We start from the raw sequence: 17,637 nt of genomic DNA, 5'->3' as shown, positions 1-17,637 counted from the left end.
GTTTTACATACATCCATTTAAAGCAGTCAAACTTGTTTGTAGTCTTGTAGTGTAATTGAAACCCTCTGACAACATGCACAGAGTACAACATTATTCCAGTGATATCTCCCAAAAAACGCAGCACAAATAAACACGGTTTCATCTATTTCTACAGGGACTACACGACATCTCTAGAGGGTTGCTAGAATCCCTGTAGGTTATCATCAAGCGAATATTAATCAAACAAACTCAGAGAATATAGATAATGGATTTGGTTTTGAAGTACAAACGCAAAAATAATTACAACATGGCTTTTATAAATTACCACCAAGAAGGATTTTCTCATGAGATTCTGTCAACAAGCAGTACTTCATATCTTGTATCTATTGTAGCCATTTTCTTTGGGGCTTTAACAATAACGACTGTCTGAGCACAATCAGTTCAGGTAGTCTAATAGCCTCAAGCTCTGTCTGTAGACTCAGACTCGTGTTGCTCTTTGATTTGATTCGGGACGCTTTGATGGAGTCTTTGGAGATTTCCAGAGGGCGCGTGAATCACATCATACCTCCCCCCGAGCCTGCTTCCACAGGAGCGAGCCTTGTTGTATACAAACACAAATTATCAAACAAGTAGCGTCTGAAAAGTCCTGACAAGATATTTTGCATACGTACATTCGGACTCAATTAGTTTTCATGTACATTCATATTCTGTGGTCCTCCTCGTTCATATTTAACTGTGCACCCACTATGAGTTTCTAAGCTGGGTGTAATTCCCTGATGAATGTCACTAAACCAGACACTTGTTTTTTAAATTCAATGCTGGGATTTAAACTGTAGGTCAGAGTGCCTGATTCTGATTTAATACCTGTTTAATATCTGTTTTTTTCGCCCTGTCTCTTTCCATGTACAGTACATTTGACACAGTGACACCTATGACTGTGTTTACATTCACGAATCACATGAAACAACCTGCACGCGCAAACATCCACACTGCAGGTCAATAAGTATACGTGACAACACCTGGCAGTGACAACACGGACAATAATACATAATTAAAGGTTACATGAAATGGAAGTAAGCTCCACATTAGTCCACTGGCTGCCAGGAGCAATTATTTAGCGTATTTAGAGAGGTGGGAAAAAGTCACATAAGTGCAATTCATAAGTTAGTCTCAAGTCTTAACATTCACAATCACTGGGACAAAAATCAAGCAAGTCAGATCAGGACTTTGCCCTCATACTTGCCTTAATAAGCTGTACTAACACATTTACAATCTCATTTTAAATGGCTCCAAACCAGTCTCCATGTTGTCTATTACTTTTTTGTTTTCTTTACTAAACACATAACCAACATGAAGCTTAGTTCATGTTTGACTAGCTGCCAAACTGTAAGGTTAACGTCGCTTTTGTGGGTTTTCCAGTGATGGATGAGCTAAGTTGTCTTCGTTGTTGTGTTGCCTGCCTTTGAGTTGCAAACCTTGCATCTTGCCATTCTTTTCTCAGTTAATCAAAAAATAATGTTTGAGGAGCATACTGGTGGGTTGCCAGGTTTGCATGCACTAAACAAACAAACAATATCACAAGTCTAAGTCTCATGGTTAAGTCAAGTTAAAATGAAGTTGAGGCTTTCATGTTTATCTAAGCAACTTCTATTTATGCAATTCAACAACTTCTATCCATGTCCTAAAATTACTTACTGTAAGTCTGACTCAAGTCCCCACCTCTGTCATTTAATGATTGACAAACATCTAGCAAATTTAGTCGTATTATGTTCAGGCCATATGTAATCGTCTATGATTTTGCTGCAGGTGAGATTTACACTTTATTAACAGTGAGTTTCTTTTTTGTATTTATGCAGACATGTATACATCCCCAATTGGTGCATTTCTATGGCATCAAGCTGCCATTGATGGGGAATATCTGATCAATGTGTTTGCACTGCACTCGGATTGCCAGATATCCGATTGGATCAGATCTGTATCAACATTTGGAAGAAGCCCGATTGCAATTTATGGGATATCTGATTCATTGTGTCGTTGTTTCTGTCGCCGCCATGACGCATCTACCAATTGTGACACAAAATCAAAACGGTGTGACTTGAAGCATAGAGTGTAAACCCAGCCCTAGTCAGCTATGAAGTTGAATTTGCAGAACTTAATTGTAAAGGAAGTTGCCTTAAACTTGTTTCTTGTTGAATTTCATTCTCCCAGGTTTTGATGACCGAGACACGGACCTGTTTTTGTGCGACACCAACACATGCAACTTTGATGGCGAGTGCCTAAGAATTGGAAACATGGTGACTTGCATTTGTGACTTTAAGGTAAGAACTCGAAAAAGTCTGCCACTATTTAATTTGTTTTTGTTTCTTTTTGGATCAGCAACATGTTTTGCCATTTTGGTTTTCACACTAGATTCAACTTCAAAGTTAGACGTGAAACATTTCTGTTGCCACTATCACATGCTTCAATGTAGAATCTACAGTATGTATTCTCTTTGTTTAGTTTTTTCCCCACCCAAGTGTGATTCACACAACTGCTCTATTAAAAGCTATATGTACACAACTCATAATGAGTTTTGTCTCATGAGGGAAAAGAGAAAGAAATCTTTGTCCTTTACAGTGCGCCTATGGTCTGCTGAAGCCATCTTTCACCAGAACCAACTGTTCCAAGAATTTTTTTTTTTATGAGTTTGGTTAATGTGTAGGGTGACAAGTGATATAATAAGAAAGTAGAAGATACACATTGCAGTAATTTGTCCCTCTGTCCTATAGTCTATGAAAGTTTGGGGAATTGTTAAGTCGTGAGAAGGAATTTTTGTTTTTGAATATAAAAGTTAAAATTGGAGCCAAATGGCACAGTGGACGACTGGTTAGCACGTCTGGCTCACAGTTCTGAGGAGCCGGGTTCAAATCCGGGGTCGCCTGTGCGGAGTTTGCATTTTTCCTCTCCGTGCCTGCGTGGTTTTTCTTCGAGCACTCCGGTTTCCTCCCACATCCCAAAAACATGCATTGTAGATTAATTGAAGACTATAAATTGCCCGTAGGTGTGAATGTGAGTGTGAATGGTTGTTTGTTTATATGCGCCCTGCAATTGGCTGGCGACCAGTCCAGGGTGTACACCGCCTCTCAACCAGAGTCAGCTGGGATAGGCTCCAGCACGCCAGATGGTATCCCAGTAGTTTGAAACATATTGGCAACGGAAACCGTTACCTTTTCACCAGAAATGCTTAGAGCGGTGCCGGCCATAAAGTCCATTGAATCCAGTGCATGTAAACTGGGACTTCGCAGAGAAGTGTGGGAAAAAGTTGAGAGATCCAACTATCTCAGTAACCCATCCATCTGTCCATTTTCTGTACCGCTTTATCCTCACAAGGGTCGCGGGCATGCTGGAGCCAATCCCAGCTATCTTCGGGGGAGAGGCGGGGTACACCCTGAACTGGTCACCAGCCAATCGCAGGGCGCTGTCAGTAACCCATCCAATTCATTTTTGCATTTAAACATAATGAGTATCCACTCAAATTTAGATGAACTATCCAATATACTATTCACAACCCCCAACGAAGAATATCTATGTAAGGGGTGCAGCAGTTATATGACTCGCTCCATTCTTTAATCTAGCCCACAGACCATTTACATTATCAAGAGCCGTATAACTGTTTTGCATATTTTACATACACGTTATTTAACTTTTTTTCCCCCACGTTATCTAACCTGGCCCATCTGTCTGTTTTAAAAATGTAATGTAGCCCTAGACTAAAGCACAAAGGTTTACCCACACCTGTGTTATACTACCGTAGTATTCAGAAGTTGCATGCTGCATATACATAGAATTTATCACAGTATGAAACAAACAATCCTCCAGATTAAAACAGAAAAAAATAATCGATCTTTCACAGCGGAGCCTGTGAGCTACGTATCTACATCTTGAAATTAGATGGATCGAAAGCCATCGTCTTGATTGGAGCTAATTACCCCTCTGAAAATGAGGCGACGGTATAAAACGAGCCCAGTTTATGGCTTCTTGTGAACCCCGGTGTCACCGCCACAGACCGCCGTACTCTTGCTACAGTCGTAAACAACCCTGACACTGATGAGACCGAAGACTGAAAGGAGCTCGTTAATAACATAAATCCTGGAAACTATGCTATTCTTGATAATGGCTCGTGCTTAACTTTATGACTAGACCTATAATAAAAATAAAAAAAAGGAGCAAGCCACGCTGCTGACTATTGATTGGCACAACATTTGCAAAGCCTTGAAGACAGATCTGCAATGCATGTCTTGAGATAAATGAAGATGCTAAGATCTGTCAGTGTGACGCATTTTCTCATCTTGTTTTATTTTCTTTTATCGGCACATCAGCACAACGAAGCCTGCCAACACCCCATTGGTCACCGTTGTTGTATCTCACTTTCGTACTTCACTAAGATCAACATTAACCTAGTTCTGTTGTTAAATGACATTACAGGCCATTTGTCTTCAGGAGATCTTAAGCAGATATAGCTATCAGGTAGTCTCAGGCAATCTCTTACCAGAGAAAAGCAAATTATTTGAGAATGTAGAAATTATTACCACAGGTTAATGTCTGTTGCTTTGGAAGACTGAAGCTGAAGCTTTTTTTCTGTAACATTGCATCACGTGGGACCTTTTTCTTTTTTTTTTGCTAGCCTCTCTTGAAAATTACCAGCATGACATATAAATATAGGTCCAGGATTTTTTTTTCTAAGTCAACAGTTTATTCAGAACTGTCAGATAAGAGTTTCTATTACAGCTAGTGTAGGGGGGCTTGAGTGGGGGGCTCTGCACAATGTAGACTGTCCATTCCAGTCTACCTGGGTCATATTGGACTTTGTGGGGGCATTCTCTGTGGCTATGGGCTCTGGCACCTTTCGGTGTAGTCGGGTCTCACAGGTTATTTTTCCTAGCCTGGATCCTCAGTACCCTGCCATGTCTCTACACTATTCATCAATATGTGCTCTAGTAACTAGTGACCGATATCCATTCATTCATTCATTCATTCATTCATCTTCCTTTCCGCTTATCCTCACTAGGGTCGCGGCCGTGCTGTAGCCTATCCCAGCAATCTTCGGGCGAGAGGCTGTGTACACCCTGAACTGGTCGCCAGCCAATCGCAGAGCACATATAAACATGTGGGAGGAAAACCGGAATGCCCTGAGAAAACCCACGCAGGCACGGGGATAACATGCAAAATCCACACAGGCGGAACCGTGAGGCAGATGTGCTAACCAGTCGTCCGTGCCACTGACCGATATCCAATCCAACTTTTTTTATAGAGCACTGTTAAAACAGCAGCGGCACGGTGAACGACTGGTTAGAGCATCAGCCTCAAAGTTCTGAGGACCGGGGTTCAATACCCAGCCCCGCCTGTGTGGAGTTTCCTCCCACACCACTATACTAACTGTTTGGTATTTTATCCATGAAGTGTTTTATCCCTCATCTCTACAATTAGTTTGTTTTAGAAACTGAATTAATCTTTGGATGAGTGTGCAGCATTTCTTTCACATAAAAAAATTCAGAGGAAGAGACATCTGAGGGACTCGGGTAGGAGAAAGTGAGTTAGATGTGGTGGAATCAATGGAGGTCATTCATTGCAAAGATTAATTAGATTCACCGCACACTGACTCTCGAAAGACTTTCTCCCAAGCTGATAATAAGAGCTGCACTCTCGTAAATGTAAAGGGAAAAAGTGTTTTTGTCCTTTAATTCAGGGATTTTGAAACCTTTTCGGTCCGGGGAACCCTTACGGGGTGAAATATTTCCAAGGACCCCGAACACCAATTAAACATACAGTAACTACCATCTGAAGAGCTCAAACACAAAAGCAGACATCTCAATTTTTTGTGAGTTTAGTAAAATGAGTTGTTTTTTTTCAATTCTGGGTTCCAGGTTAAAGGTGATAATTTTTATTTAGGGTATTATACATTCATCTAAATTAAGCAGTTAAGACGATAGTTTGGATAAAAACCTACTTTTATTGAAAATCGAAAAATCAGACAACTCCAAGAAATAATTTTCCACAAAGTCTACAAAATGTTCACATAACTATAAAATTACACTGAAATGGTACTCTGCTGGGCCGTTTTGTGGACGGAGTTGATGTTGATCGCCCACTTCAGGCCCTGAGAGACTGTAATTCCCAGGAACTTGAAGGTCTCGACGGTTGACACAAGGCAGCTGGACAGCGTGAGGGGCAGCTGTGGCGAAGGACGCCTCCTGAAGTCCACGTTCATCTCTACAGTCTTGAGCGTGTTCAGCTCCAGGTTGTGTTGGCCGCACCACAGCTCCAGCCGCTCCACTTCCTGTCGATATGCAGACTTGTCACCGTTTTTGATGAGGCCGATGACAGTGGTGTCATCTGCAAACTTCAGGAGTTTGACAGCCGGGTGCGTTGAGGTGCAGTCGTTTGTGTAAAGAGAAGAGCAGCGGAGAGAGGACACAACCTTGGGGTGCCCCAGTGCTGATGCTGTGTGTCGTTGAGGTGGTCTTCCCCAGCCTCACCTGCTGTGTCCTGCCCGAAGCTATAAATCCACTGGCAGATGGCAGGGGAGACGCTGAGTTGGAGAAGCTTGGAGGAAAGTAGTTCAGGGATGATGGTGTTGAATGCTGAGCTAAAGTCCACGAACAGGATCCTTGCTTAGGACATTTTAACAAGTGAACTTTATTCTCGTAATGTTACAGCTTTTATTCTAGAAAATATGTTTTTATTCTCATCAAATTTTTTCTATATATATTGGTGCTGGGATGTCAGATTTTGTGTGACGATACGTTGTGATCATATGACGGCTAAAACTGGAGCCCCCAGGCTCCAGTTTTAGAACCACTTAAATTATTATTCAATTAATTCAATTAATTAATTATTAGTTGTTGTTTTTTTAAATAAATTTTAATTATAATTAAAATTATTATTTTTTTTAAGTTGCTGAGAAATGGTGTTGTTGCTGGTTGAATTTTGCTAATGTCAGGTCACAGTGCTAACTGTTCGGAAAGTATGTGCGCTCACGGACCAGCAGAGCATTCAAATTAAAACTGTGGACTAGGATAAATGGAACATTTTATTGCATTATTCAATCATGCTTTGCATTCTATTGCCATATGTAGTCATGTACCTTGTCATACATAATCAGTGATCATTTGTAATGATGCATATTTGATGTTTTTCTTTAGTTTATCCAAATATACTGTATATATTGTGTGTAGCATGGTAGCCTAGTGGTTAGCACTTCTGCCTCACAGTTCTGAGGGGCTCGAATCTTGTCTCTAACTTCCTACCACATTCCCAAAACACGCATGGTAGGTTAATTAAAGACTCTAAATTGTCCGTAGGTGTGAATGTGAGTGTGGAAGCTGGTTTGTCTGTGTGTGCCATTGACTGGCGACCAGTCCAGGGTATACACCGATTCTCAGATTAGATCGGTTGAAGACTCCAGTTTTTGCATGTGTTTGAATGTGAGTTTTTGTTTTTCTATATGTGCCCTTTGATTGGCTGCCCACCAGTCCAAAGTTTACGATGATTATTTTTACCAAAAGCCAGGGGGGATAGGCTTCAGATCACCCTCAACCTTAATGAGGTCAGGTGTAAAAAAAAAAAATGGATAGATGGACTATGAACATTATATACAGCTCTGGAAAACAATGAAGAGATCACTGCAAAATTATCAGTTTCTCTGATTTTGCTAAACATCACCTCATGCCACCTTAGGCATCTTGTGACAGAACATAAAATCCATAATGGGGCTATTGTACTTGGACACACAAATAAACGGCCCAAACAGAGATCAGTTTACAAATGTGCCCTTAAGTGTTGAAAAGAAAGACTATTCAAGTTTTCTCAAACATTTCTTGTCTGTTACTGTTTAGAATCAGTTGTGTTCTCACTATCTTAGATCAGTATTCCTTAAAGGTTTCAAGACTGATTGAAAATGGACTTGTCCATTTGCGGAAATAACTGATTTGACTTCAGCCTCATTGGCCTTGTGTTGCATATAGTTTAAAGTCCACAGGGTTCCTGCATTTAATGTCTGAAACTTGGTTTTATGGACAAACAATCAATTGGTACCCTTCTGAAAAAACGCAATTGTGAAATGTTTTCAAATTGGGCAAGACAGGAATTCATTCAAATTCATATTGATGAGCCACAAAGTCTGGGAGAAAGCCATTTGTACAGATGAGACAAAACTGTCAAGTCATGTCAGGTCTTCGTTGAGAGATAAAAAATCACAAAATAACAAAATAACACGACGTACTGTGGAACGGGGCTGCTTTGCATTATCTGGCACAGTGTGTCTAGAATCGGTGCAGAATAAAAATACATCTCAAAGACTATCAAAGGCAATCTGGAGCAAAATGTGCCAATAGATGTTAAAACGTTTGGTCATGGCCACAGGTAATGGGGTCCTACAAAAGCTAAAGACTCCCGAGAGTGGCTAAGAACAAAAAAATTGGACTATTCTGAAATGAATTGTGTTTGTTTGTGTATGTTACATATGATGGACACTTAGAAAGCAAGCTTTTAGACTGGTAGAAATGAACTAAATTTCAGATGTTTGGTGCACAGAACATGAATGTTCTTATTTTATGTATATGCTGAATGTTTTTGTACATTTCCACAAACCAGCACATTCCACAAATTTGAATAGCAGACATCCATGCTGAGCCTTGCCTTGTGGGCAGATTAGCAAATTTTAATTTATGTAAACCCTCTCGACTTTGCAGTCAGGGAAAGTTGAATCGAAGCTTCTTTCAACATCACTCCACATGTCCTCCCTGACATCCTAATACACGTTCAGCATCTTAATCGACTTTCAGTCAGCAAGTCTTTTTTTTTTTTTTAACCGAGATATAATAGATTAAAAAAAATGTGTTGGAGCGCATGTGTTGGTCAGTATGGCCCTGATTGTTGTTCAGGTTTGGCCACGATTCACTCTGAGGTCTGGTCTCAAATTATTCTTTGAAAGCAGTCTAATGTTAGGGTTGTTATGGCTGGATGACCGAAGCTCTCAACACTTCAAAGAGCCCATATTGGTTCACCTGATGCTGATGGGTGTGAGTGGAAGGGCAACATGTCCTTCATTTAAAAAAAAGAAAAAAAACACAACATGTAATAATTTCTGGGTGCACGCCAAGCCTCAATAAAATAATTTAAATAAAATCCACACAAAGCCGGTGGGTTTATAACACCTAATTTGAAATAATAAAACACCTCCTATTAAACAGTTTTCACATGGGCCTAGCTGCTGGGGATAGCAGCTTCTGATGCAGACCTCATTCCATATATTTGCATTCATTTTTCATCTTTTTTTATCTGGACAAAGTGTTTATGTGGCGGGGAATTTATTACCTGGGCCAGGCCCGTAAAAATGTCTCTACATGTAGTGGCGAGGAGCATGGCAAGTACTCACCTCACCTCAGATGACATTCCTTTGTGACTTGGCTTTGACATGATAATGTTGCAGACAGTGCTGTCCGGCTGTTGCTTAAAAGTGGCAGATCTTTGCCCAGTCTAGCTGCTAGGTCACGGGCAGAGAAACTTGGTGTTGGGGTGTTTGTTATGAAAATTAGACAAATTGTGACATCACAACTGTGCGGAATTCAGAATTGCTCTCTTTTTCACACAGAAATATATTTAAAAAATATTTTTCCCACTTGTTAAAATGTAAATCTTAAATATGTCCCTTTATCACTCTTTGCAACAACAATGCTGTGAGTGGTGCCTCGATATATATATATATATATATATATATATATATATATATGTCATTGCGCTGCTCCTTCTCGTGTGTGTGAATTGGCCACCTAAGGGCAGTATAATACACACATACGGATATACATGAAGACAGTCATAGCTCTAAGCCGTAAGCCATGCTAATAGTTATCATTCTTCGCAGAGGATAAAGAAGGCATATTTTTAATTATTGTTATAGTATCTGTCTACATGGTTTGCGCCACCGTTTGTGTTCTAATATCTGTCGCTTGAAAGGTTATAAAATCTTGTCATCGGTGCTATTTGTTAGCATGGCGTTTTGCATTGTTCGTTAGCATTATGCCAAAAAGACTTCTGTGTGTTGTGGTTGTTTTAAATACATAATGTGTAATTTTCTTTGTTTTATGTTTACTTTGCCAATAAACTTCAACTGGTAGTGGCAATTAAAATCTCAAAGCCTCTATTTTTTATTTATTGTTCACTAACTGCCAACTGCTGCCCATTGTCAAGTGAGTTGAGTATAGTTTACCCTACAGCTCGTATCTCAAAAATCGGACAAACGACGCCTCATAGCTTGAAAAACTTTTAAAAAACCGTTTTATCTGAAGGCACCACTGTATTTGAAATCAAGAATTTAATTACGTAAAATCTGTTTGTTTTGTTTATGACTTCCTGTGTTCATTTAGAGAAAAAGCTTTGGGCTTTAAATAGATTTAGTTCAAATACAGTATTCATATATACTATAAAAGCAATTAAAAAATGCTACTATATCCCATAATCTGTCCCTATTTCATTGCTGCAACAATATTTAAAGTCAAGAATTAGCACATGTAAAAAGTGTTTGTTTTGTTTTGGCATGACGCAATAATTTTAAAAATGGCCTCAAGAAGCAAATCAACAGTTGTTTGATTAGAGTTAGTTCACTTCGCAGAACATGATTGAACTAAGCAAGTGAATGCATTTGAGAGGCGTTGAGTTGACTCATAAATCATCGTGTACTGTTTGTCGAGGCGAGATGAGTGGTCAGCACAGCGAGTCTTTTCTCATCAGTGAAGCCCTTCGAGCAGATCGCTGTCTTCTCACTGGTTCCTTCCGCTGTTGATTGTGCAATTATCATTACTTGGGTCTTTGATTAAACCCTTTGTCCTGTGATTAATTCCTTCTGTAAATACCTATGCGAAAACTCCACTCCAGAGCCAAACACGCATCTCCAAATCTGGAATCAACAAACATGTCATTTCTCCTGAGTAATAACAATATTAGTAACATTGTGACAGATTACATGACCCAAAACTCATCTCAATGCAATCAGATTTTACAAACGTGCATGCAGGTGAAAATGTACAGTATATATATTTTTCGAGATACGAGCTGTAGGTCGAAATTGTTTTTTTTTTACTTTGATTTGGGAGCAGGCGGCACGGTGGACGACTGGTTAGAGCGTCTGCCTCACAGTTCTGAGGACCGGGGTTCAATCGCCGGCCCCGCCTTTCTGGAGTTTGCATTTTCTCCCCGTGCCTGCATGAGTTTTCTCCGGGCACTCAGGTTTCCTCCCACATCCCAAAAACATGCGTGGTAGGTTAATTGACAACTCTAAATTGCCCGTAGGTGTGACTGTGAGTGCGAATGGTTGTTTGTTTGTATGTGCCCTGCGATTGGCTGGCAAACAGTTCAGGGTGTACCCCGCCTCCTGCCCGATGATAGCTGGGATAGGCTCCAGCACGCCCGCGACCCTAGTGAGGAGAAGCGGCTCAGAAAATGGATGGATGGATGGATGGATGGACTTGGGAGCAAAAATTTGAGATACAAGCGCTGTATGGTGGTAGTGAACTCAACTCACTTCACAAGCAGCAGTTTAGCAGACTGTTAGCAAATCTTCAAAAATGAGGCTTCAAGCTGTTTACTGCCTCTCCCCACTCAAGTATCCTCTCAAACTAAACAGAAAACAAAGAATTACACATTGTGTATTCAAAACAACCACATAACTTTGCCTTAAAAGTCTGTTTAATTTAATCCTAACAAACAATGTGAAACACCATAGGGCTAACAAGCACCATCAGTGTCACTGTGTTATAACTCTTTAAGCAATGGATATTTGACCACAAACGGTGGAGTAACACATGTAACCAGACAATGTAACAATACTCACAGGCATAATATACCTTCATCCTTTGAGAAAAATAACTAATATTACTGTAGCTGTCTGAGTCAGTTGTGTAACGGTTCTTCGTATGTGTCCGTATGACTTTATTATACTCCTCCCAGGTGGCCAAGGCGCGCACACCAAAAGGAGCAGCAAAATGTCTATTGAATTGAAGAAAACAAAAAATCTTTAATCCTTTACTGTGTATTTTTATGAAGTTCAATATTATTGAGTGATCTTTTTTTCTCTCATTAAAAACACATTACAAAAACTTTTGCTGATTTATTTTGGGAGGCTGGAATGGATTAATAATGTTTTGATATCATTTCAAAGGGGAAAGATGAATTGAGTTACAAGCATGGTCACAGGATTAATTCAACTCGTATCTCAAGGCACCATTGTACTGTATTTTAAGGGTCCCCAACACTACTACTACTTTACGAGCTCCCCCCTGATGAAATTCCTTATTTTTCACCCTGAGAGAGCTCACTGCTACAGGTTTAAAAGCTTCAAAAATGCCCAGACAGATGGATGACATTAAATCGTAAAGCATTTTTTACCTGTGCCATCTAATAATGTGGGTACAGTATAACGTCAAAGGTTGACTATTTCGAAGATTCGCATTGAAAATAGGGCGTGCGATGGCCCTGTTCATCACTGCTTGCCTTACGGCTTTGATTGTAATTATTCTCCAGTGATGGATAGGGGCGACGACAAAGACAAAGAAGGTGGAGAAAATTATGGCGAGTGTCTCTCCTGAAAGATAGAGCAAGTGTGTCAGCTCCTCCGTGACTCTGAGCTCGCCTGTCAGACACCATTACAGAAAAGCCCGTCTCCCGTGACTTGGCTGGGGAGAGTCCACTGGGACATGCGGCCCAGGTCCTAATCAAGAGAAGACTGCCAAAGCAATCAAACGGCAAAGGCACATGCCAGACAACCTCCTCCCGTCTGTTCCCCCATTACTCCGAACCTGTCTTTTCCTCGTCCTCACTCAAACAAACGGCTCAATCTCCCTGGTCTCTTGTGTTCAGATGGTGTGACTTTGTCTTTGCATCCATTGTGATCAGTGTTTGGAAACAAGACACCATAGAGTAAGAGTTTGTCACTTAGCCGGACAACACTTCCAATTCCTCTGTCTAGAGAGTCGGGCTTGGCTTAAGCTCTACCACAGGGCCCGGTGTTTGTCTTTTTTGGTTGATGTGCTCAGTAAAACAAAGTTACAAATAATTGGAACTGAAAGAAGAGTGAGATCAATATTGTTGCTGACCATAATATCAGAAAGAATTTCCTCTGTGAGGCATTATTTGTTTTCCACTGGGAAGAAGGAAGAAGGCCAAGCCTCAGAAATACAGCTGATACAACTTTTTAGATAACATTTTCCATCATATATGGAAAAGCACTTCAATAAAACTAAGTACCATTGAAAGAGAGGTACTCTATGCCAAAGCAGTCTAGTGTTCCCCATAATACTCGTAATAGCCATAATCCTGTTGACAGGGAGGAACTGCTTAAACATTTTTCTCACCACGTTCAATTGATTCCTCCCTATTTAATGGTCTATTTGTAGGTCAGTACTTCCATACATTCATCCATGTCCTCATCATGGTCACGAGTGATCTGGAGTATATCCCTGCTGACATTTGAGGGAAACAAAATACACCGTGGAATGTGCCCCAGCCAATCACTGGGCATAAAGAATCATTCATACATTCACACCTATGGACCATTCTTCAAGAGTGTTCAATTCATGAGGACCAAACTAAGACCAGAGTAAGAGTAGTCAACAGCCAGACAGCAACCACACTAGTACCAGCCTAGTCTAGACACAGACTATACTATGGCTAGGACCAGATTAGAACCAGACTAGGACTCTACTATACTAATATCAGACCAGACCCAGATTTGGCCCAGATTAGAAGCAAACTAGTACTGAACTATACCCAGACTATAACCAGGCTAGGATCAGTCTAGGACTAGAATAGAATCAGACTAGTACCATATTAACACCAAAATAGGTCCACAATATAATAAACCTGTACCAGATTAGAACCAGACTAGTATTGGACTACAGTCAATATAGACCCAGACTTACTACAAGGGTAGTAAGAGACTCAAACCTAAATAGACCATGATAGGACCTGGATAGTACCAGATTATAATCAGATCAGTACCATATTAGAACAAGACTAGTATTGAACTATAATCATTATAGGAACATCATACAGTAGTATAAGAGTAGTAACAGACTAGTTCCAATATAGACCAGGCTAGGACCTGGCTAGGAACAGACTAGAACCAGACTGGGACCATACCAATACCAAATTAGACCCAGACTAGGACCAGATTAAAACCAGACTAGTATGAAAGTAGAGGCAGACTAGTATCACCAGACTGCAGCAAGAGGAATCTTAGAACTGAGAGTCAGACATGTTAACCGCTAGCCCACGTTGCTGCCCACCAGTGCTACCACATAGCTCGAATAGAAATGCAACAGTTCCTGCAATCCATCCGAAACTCATTCCTTGAACCAAGTCCTTGGTTAAGGCATTAAGTAATAGAGACAAATACTTTTAAATTATACAGCTACTGTAATTCCAACAGCAGTAAATGCACCTCTACTTCATACATCCAAATTATATTGATCAACGGTCATCTCCATTCTGCATTTATAGCTGCCTGTCTGGCACATTTTTTTATTATTTGGACCATGTGATGGTATTCCAAGAAACTTTCCTGTTTCGCCACAGGCGAGTTGGTGTTCTCCCTCTGGTGCTTCCTCCATAAAAGGTGATTTTGCAGGTGATTTCACAATGAAGTTGACGACTGACTGACCTTTCTCATATGAAATGTCATCCTTATTCATTTTTTAATGGAGACGTACGAGGAACACAATTTTGGGGGGTATCGCCGTAATTAATTATTTGAGGTTGTGGTGTCCTTGCTAACCTGATATGTATGCCTCCTGTTTCTCAGGGAATTGAATTGCTCACAACTGGACTGTTCTAGTTGTCTTAGAATACCTTTTGCCTCTCATCCGAGCAGGCTTCATCATTTTATGCAACAAGGCTTACAGTAGAATAATTAGCCTTATTTAATTTAGGACAGATTAGCCGAACTAAGCATTGTTGCATAAACCAATGAAGCCTGCTCGGATGAGAGGCGCAACATCAAAGAAAAACAGAACAGTCCAGTTGCGATCGATTTAATGCCCTGAGAATGAAACCACCTGGATGAACGAGAATATTCCCAGGCACAATACGCCAGATGGTTAGTTTCATAAAAAAAGGTTTACAAATCGACTAAGGAAAGAGATAATAGAACCTCCTTTATAAAAGGGGGACAGTTTGTTTGGGGAAAAAAGATACAGTATCTCAACCGATCAGAAAAAAAAAAAAAAAGACAAATAAACAATTATTTGTTTTCGGTGGAAATCATTAGTAACACAGATCCTGTAGCTGCTGCCTCCTAACTTCCTGGACCTATTTCTCTCTATAGTTTACAAATTCAGCTGCATTGCAAAGTTTCTTTCCTTGAACTTTAATCAGTTTAAATGGACATTATTTCGAGGTTAATGGAGTACCTTGAAGGCTTTTTACAAGACTGAGACAGATGGACGTCCAGTCTTAAAAAAAAATAATTAAAAAAACACCTCTGGCTACAGCTGTGACCGCAGTTGGAGGTGTGTCGAAATGTGAGCATTACGATCCTTGTGATTGGAGGATTTATTGCTTGATTCATGCATTATACTGCACACAGTTACCTAATACACGGGGGAGTGAGTTAAAATTAATGATGGTAGAAAGGTGGAGATCATCTCAACTCATATGGAATGTCTTTTGGTCTATCTTTAAGGTAGCCAAGGTAGAAGAACAATCAGTTTTGATGCAGATGTTTGGCTGGATTTACACTACACGAGTCAAGTGGTAAGTGGTACGCTACAGAGGTGTGTTGATTATTAAAAACAAATACGGACAGTCAGAGCCAATGATGTTTATGGGGTGTGAGAAAAAAAGCACAAAGTTCTGAGCCTTCTGCAGCCATGCCAAGACTGTTCATAAACTGAAAATGGCGTGTAATTAGAGGTAATTTTTATTTAAAAACATTTTTATTTTTTGTAAACCGAACTGTTCGTAAACCGGGTCGCTGGGAAACCGAGGTTCAACTGTATACAATAGGCACTGAGTAGGACTTAGACACTTGGACCAACAGAGTAAATCCAGACTCTGTGGGGAATGACTCTTTGACAGAAGACTGGTCGGTATTGATGGCTCAAACAGAATGATGGGTTGAATTAAACCAAACTCCAAAAACGCCTCCTGAGTTCCCACCCTGGGACATGTTCCGATCGGGAGCCTCTAGGACAAGAGTGGCCATCTCATGTCTTGAGCCACAGGTGATCTCTGTCACCACCAGAAACACTGAGACATCATTGTGTCAGAATCAGAATTGATAAAGCCGCAGTTTGATAAGTGCGATGAGGCGTAAGTGAAGCTTGTACCCAAGGGGGTGTCCGGTTGACTCAAGAAGACGGGTACTGTCGAAAAGAAAACGGCACACCGAGGGGCTCATCAGAAGTAGAACGTGATGGGGCGGTGCCGCCTCCAATCCTACGAGGCTAGCCCCAGTTTTAAGGAGATATTTATTATTGATAGAGCTGGATGATAGCCATGGGAGGGATTGCATAATCTAGAGCCCCCTCTAATAGCTCCAGGAAATGGATCAGGCTGTCAGTCAGGCTGCTGTGTGGATAAGGAATGTGTGTGTGAATCTTTGTGTATGTGTTTGGCAGAAGCCTGTGAAATTATACAGTTCTGGCAGCAACAGATGGAGTCAGTCACTCACAGTGGTTGATATGCCATTTGGTTCATTATTTAGTGTAAAGATATGAAAGTCATCATGTTGATGAAGAACTAGTAGGACATAAAGGGTTATGGTGTGTGTGTGTGTCCCCCACATATGGACAAACAAGCATTCAACCTCACATTCACACCGATGGCAAATTTAGTCTTCAATAAACCTACCATGTATATTTTTGGGGGAAACAAACCCAGATTCCTAAAAGTGTGGCAGATTTTATAACCACTATCCAAAATTGCTGTCATATTTGAATGTTTTCGGTGTTAGTTGTTGAAGTGAGTTTTAGATTTCAAGCAGAAAAGAAAATTAAGTGACTTAACTTACCACTGTGTGTAATTATTAACATGTAGTCTGGGCAATGAGAGGTTCTCCACAATCAAAAGACAGTGACGAAGACAGGACTGAAAGACAAACATTCCTGGTCATTTTACAATACACTCCATGTATCACAATTCAGCATTCTTCCTTGACACCAAGTACTACTTTTCTCTATTGGCCAGGGCTCTGGTGCCATCTTATAGCATCATGTCATAGGTTCAACAGACAGGTTCATCCATCCATCCATCCATTTTCTGAGCCGCTTCTCCTCACTAGGGTCGCGGGCGTGCTGGAGCCTATCCCAGCTATCATCATTGCCAGCCAATCGCAGGGCACATTCAAACAAACAACCATTCGCACTCACATTCATACCTACGGGCAATTTAGAGTTGTCAATTAACCATTAACCTACCAGCTGTCAATTAACCTACCATGCATGTTTTTGGGTTGTGGGAGGAAACCGAAGTGCCCGGAGAAAACCCACGCAGGCACGGGGAGAACATGCAAACTCCACACAGGCGGGGCCGGGGATTGAATTGTGAGGCAGACGCTCTAACCAGTCGGGCCACCATGCCGCCAGACAGGTTCAACAGGAAAAAATATGAATTGGTGAATACGTCAAT

General features: G+C 40.7%; 1 protein-coding gene across 2 annotated transcripts in view; it reads left to right on the top strand.

Annotated features, from left to right (window-relative positions):
* tmeff2a (transmembrane protein with EGF-like and two follistatin-like domains 2a) overlaps positions 1-17,637 on the top strand; it is a 130,675-nt gene that overhangs the window by 15,992 nt on the left and 97,046 nt on the right. For both annotated transcript variants that reach the window (XR_009769566.1, XM_061692110.1), the window contains exon 2: positions 2,188-2,297. Coding sequence is in view for 1 of the 2 variants with exons in the window: in XM_061692110.1 (XP_061548094.1) it covers positions 2,188-2,297 (110 nt within the window). In the remaining variant the exon portion in view is untranslated. The remainder of the gene's footprint in view (positions 1-2,187; positions 2,298-17,637) is intronic.

Source organism: Phycodurus eques, chromosome 12, assembly GCF_024500275.1.
Source record: "Phycodurus eques isolate BA_2022a chromosome 12, UOR_Pequ_1.1, whole genome shotgun sequence".
Taxonomy (NCBI): domain Eukaryota; kingdom Metazoa; phylum Chordata; class Actinopteri; order Syngnathiformes; family Syngnathidae; genus Phycodurus; species Phycodurus eques.
This window is presented reverse-complemented; position numbering and strand designations above follow the sequence as displayed.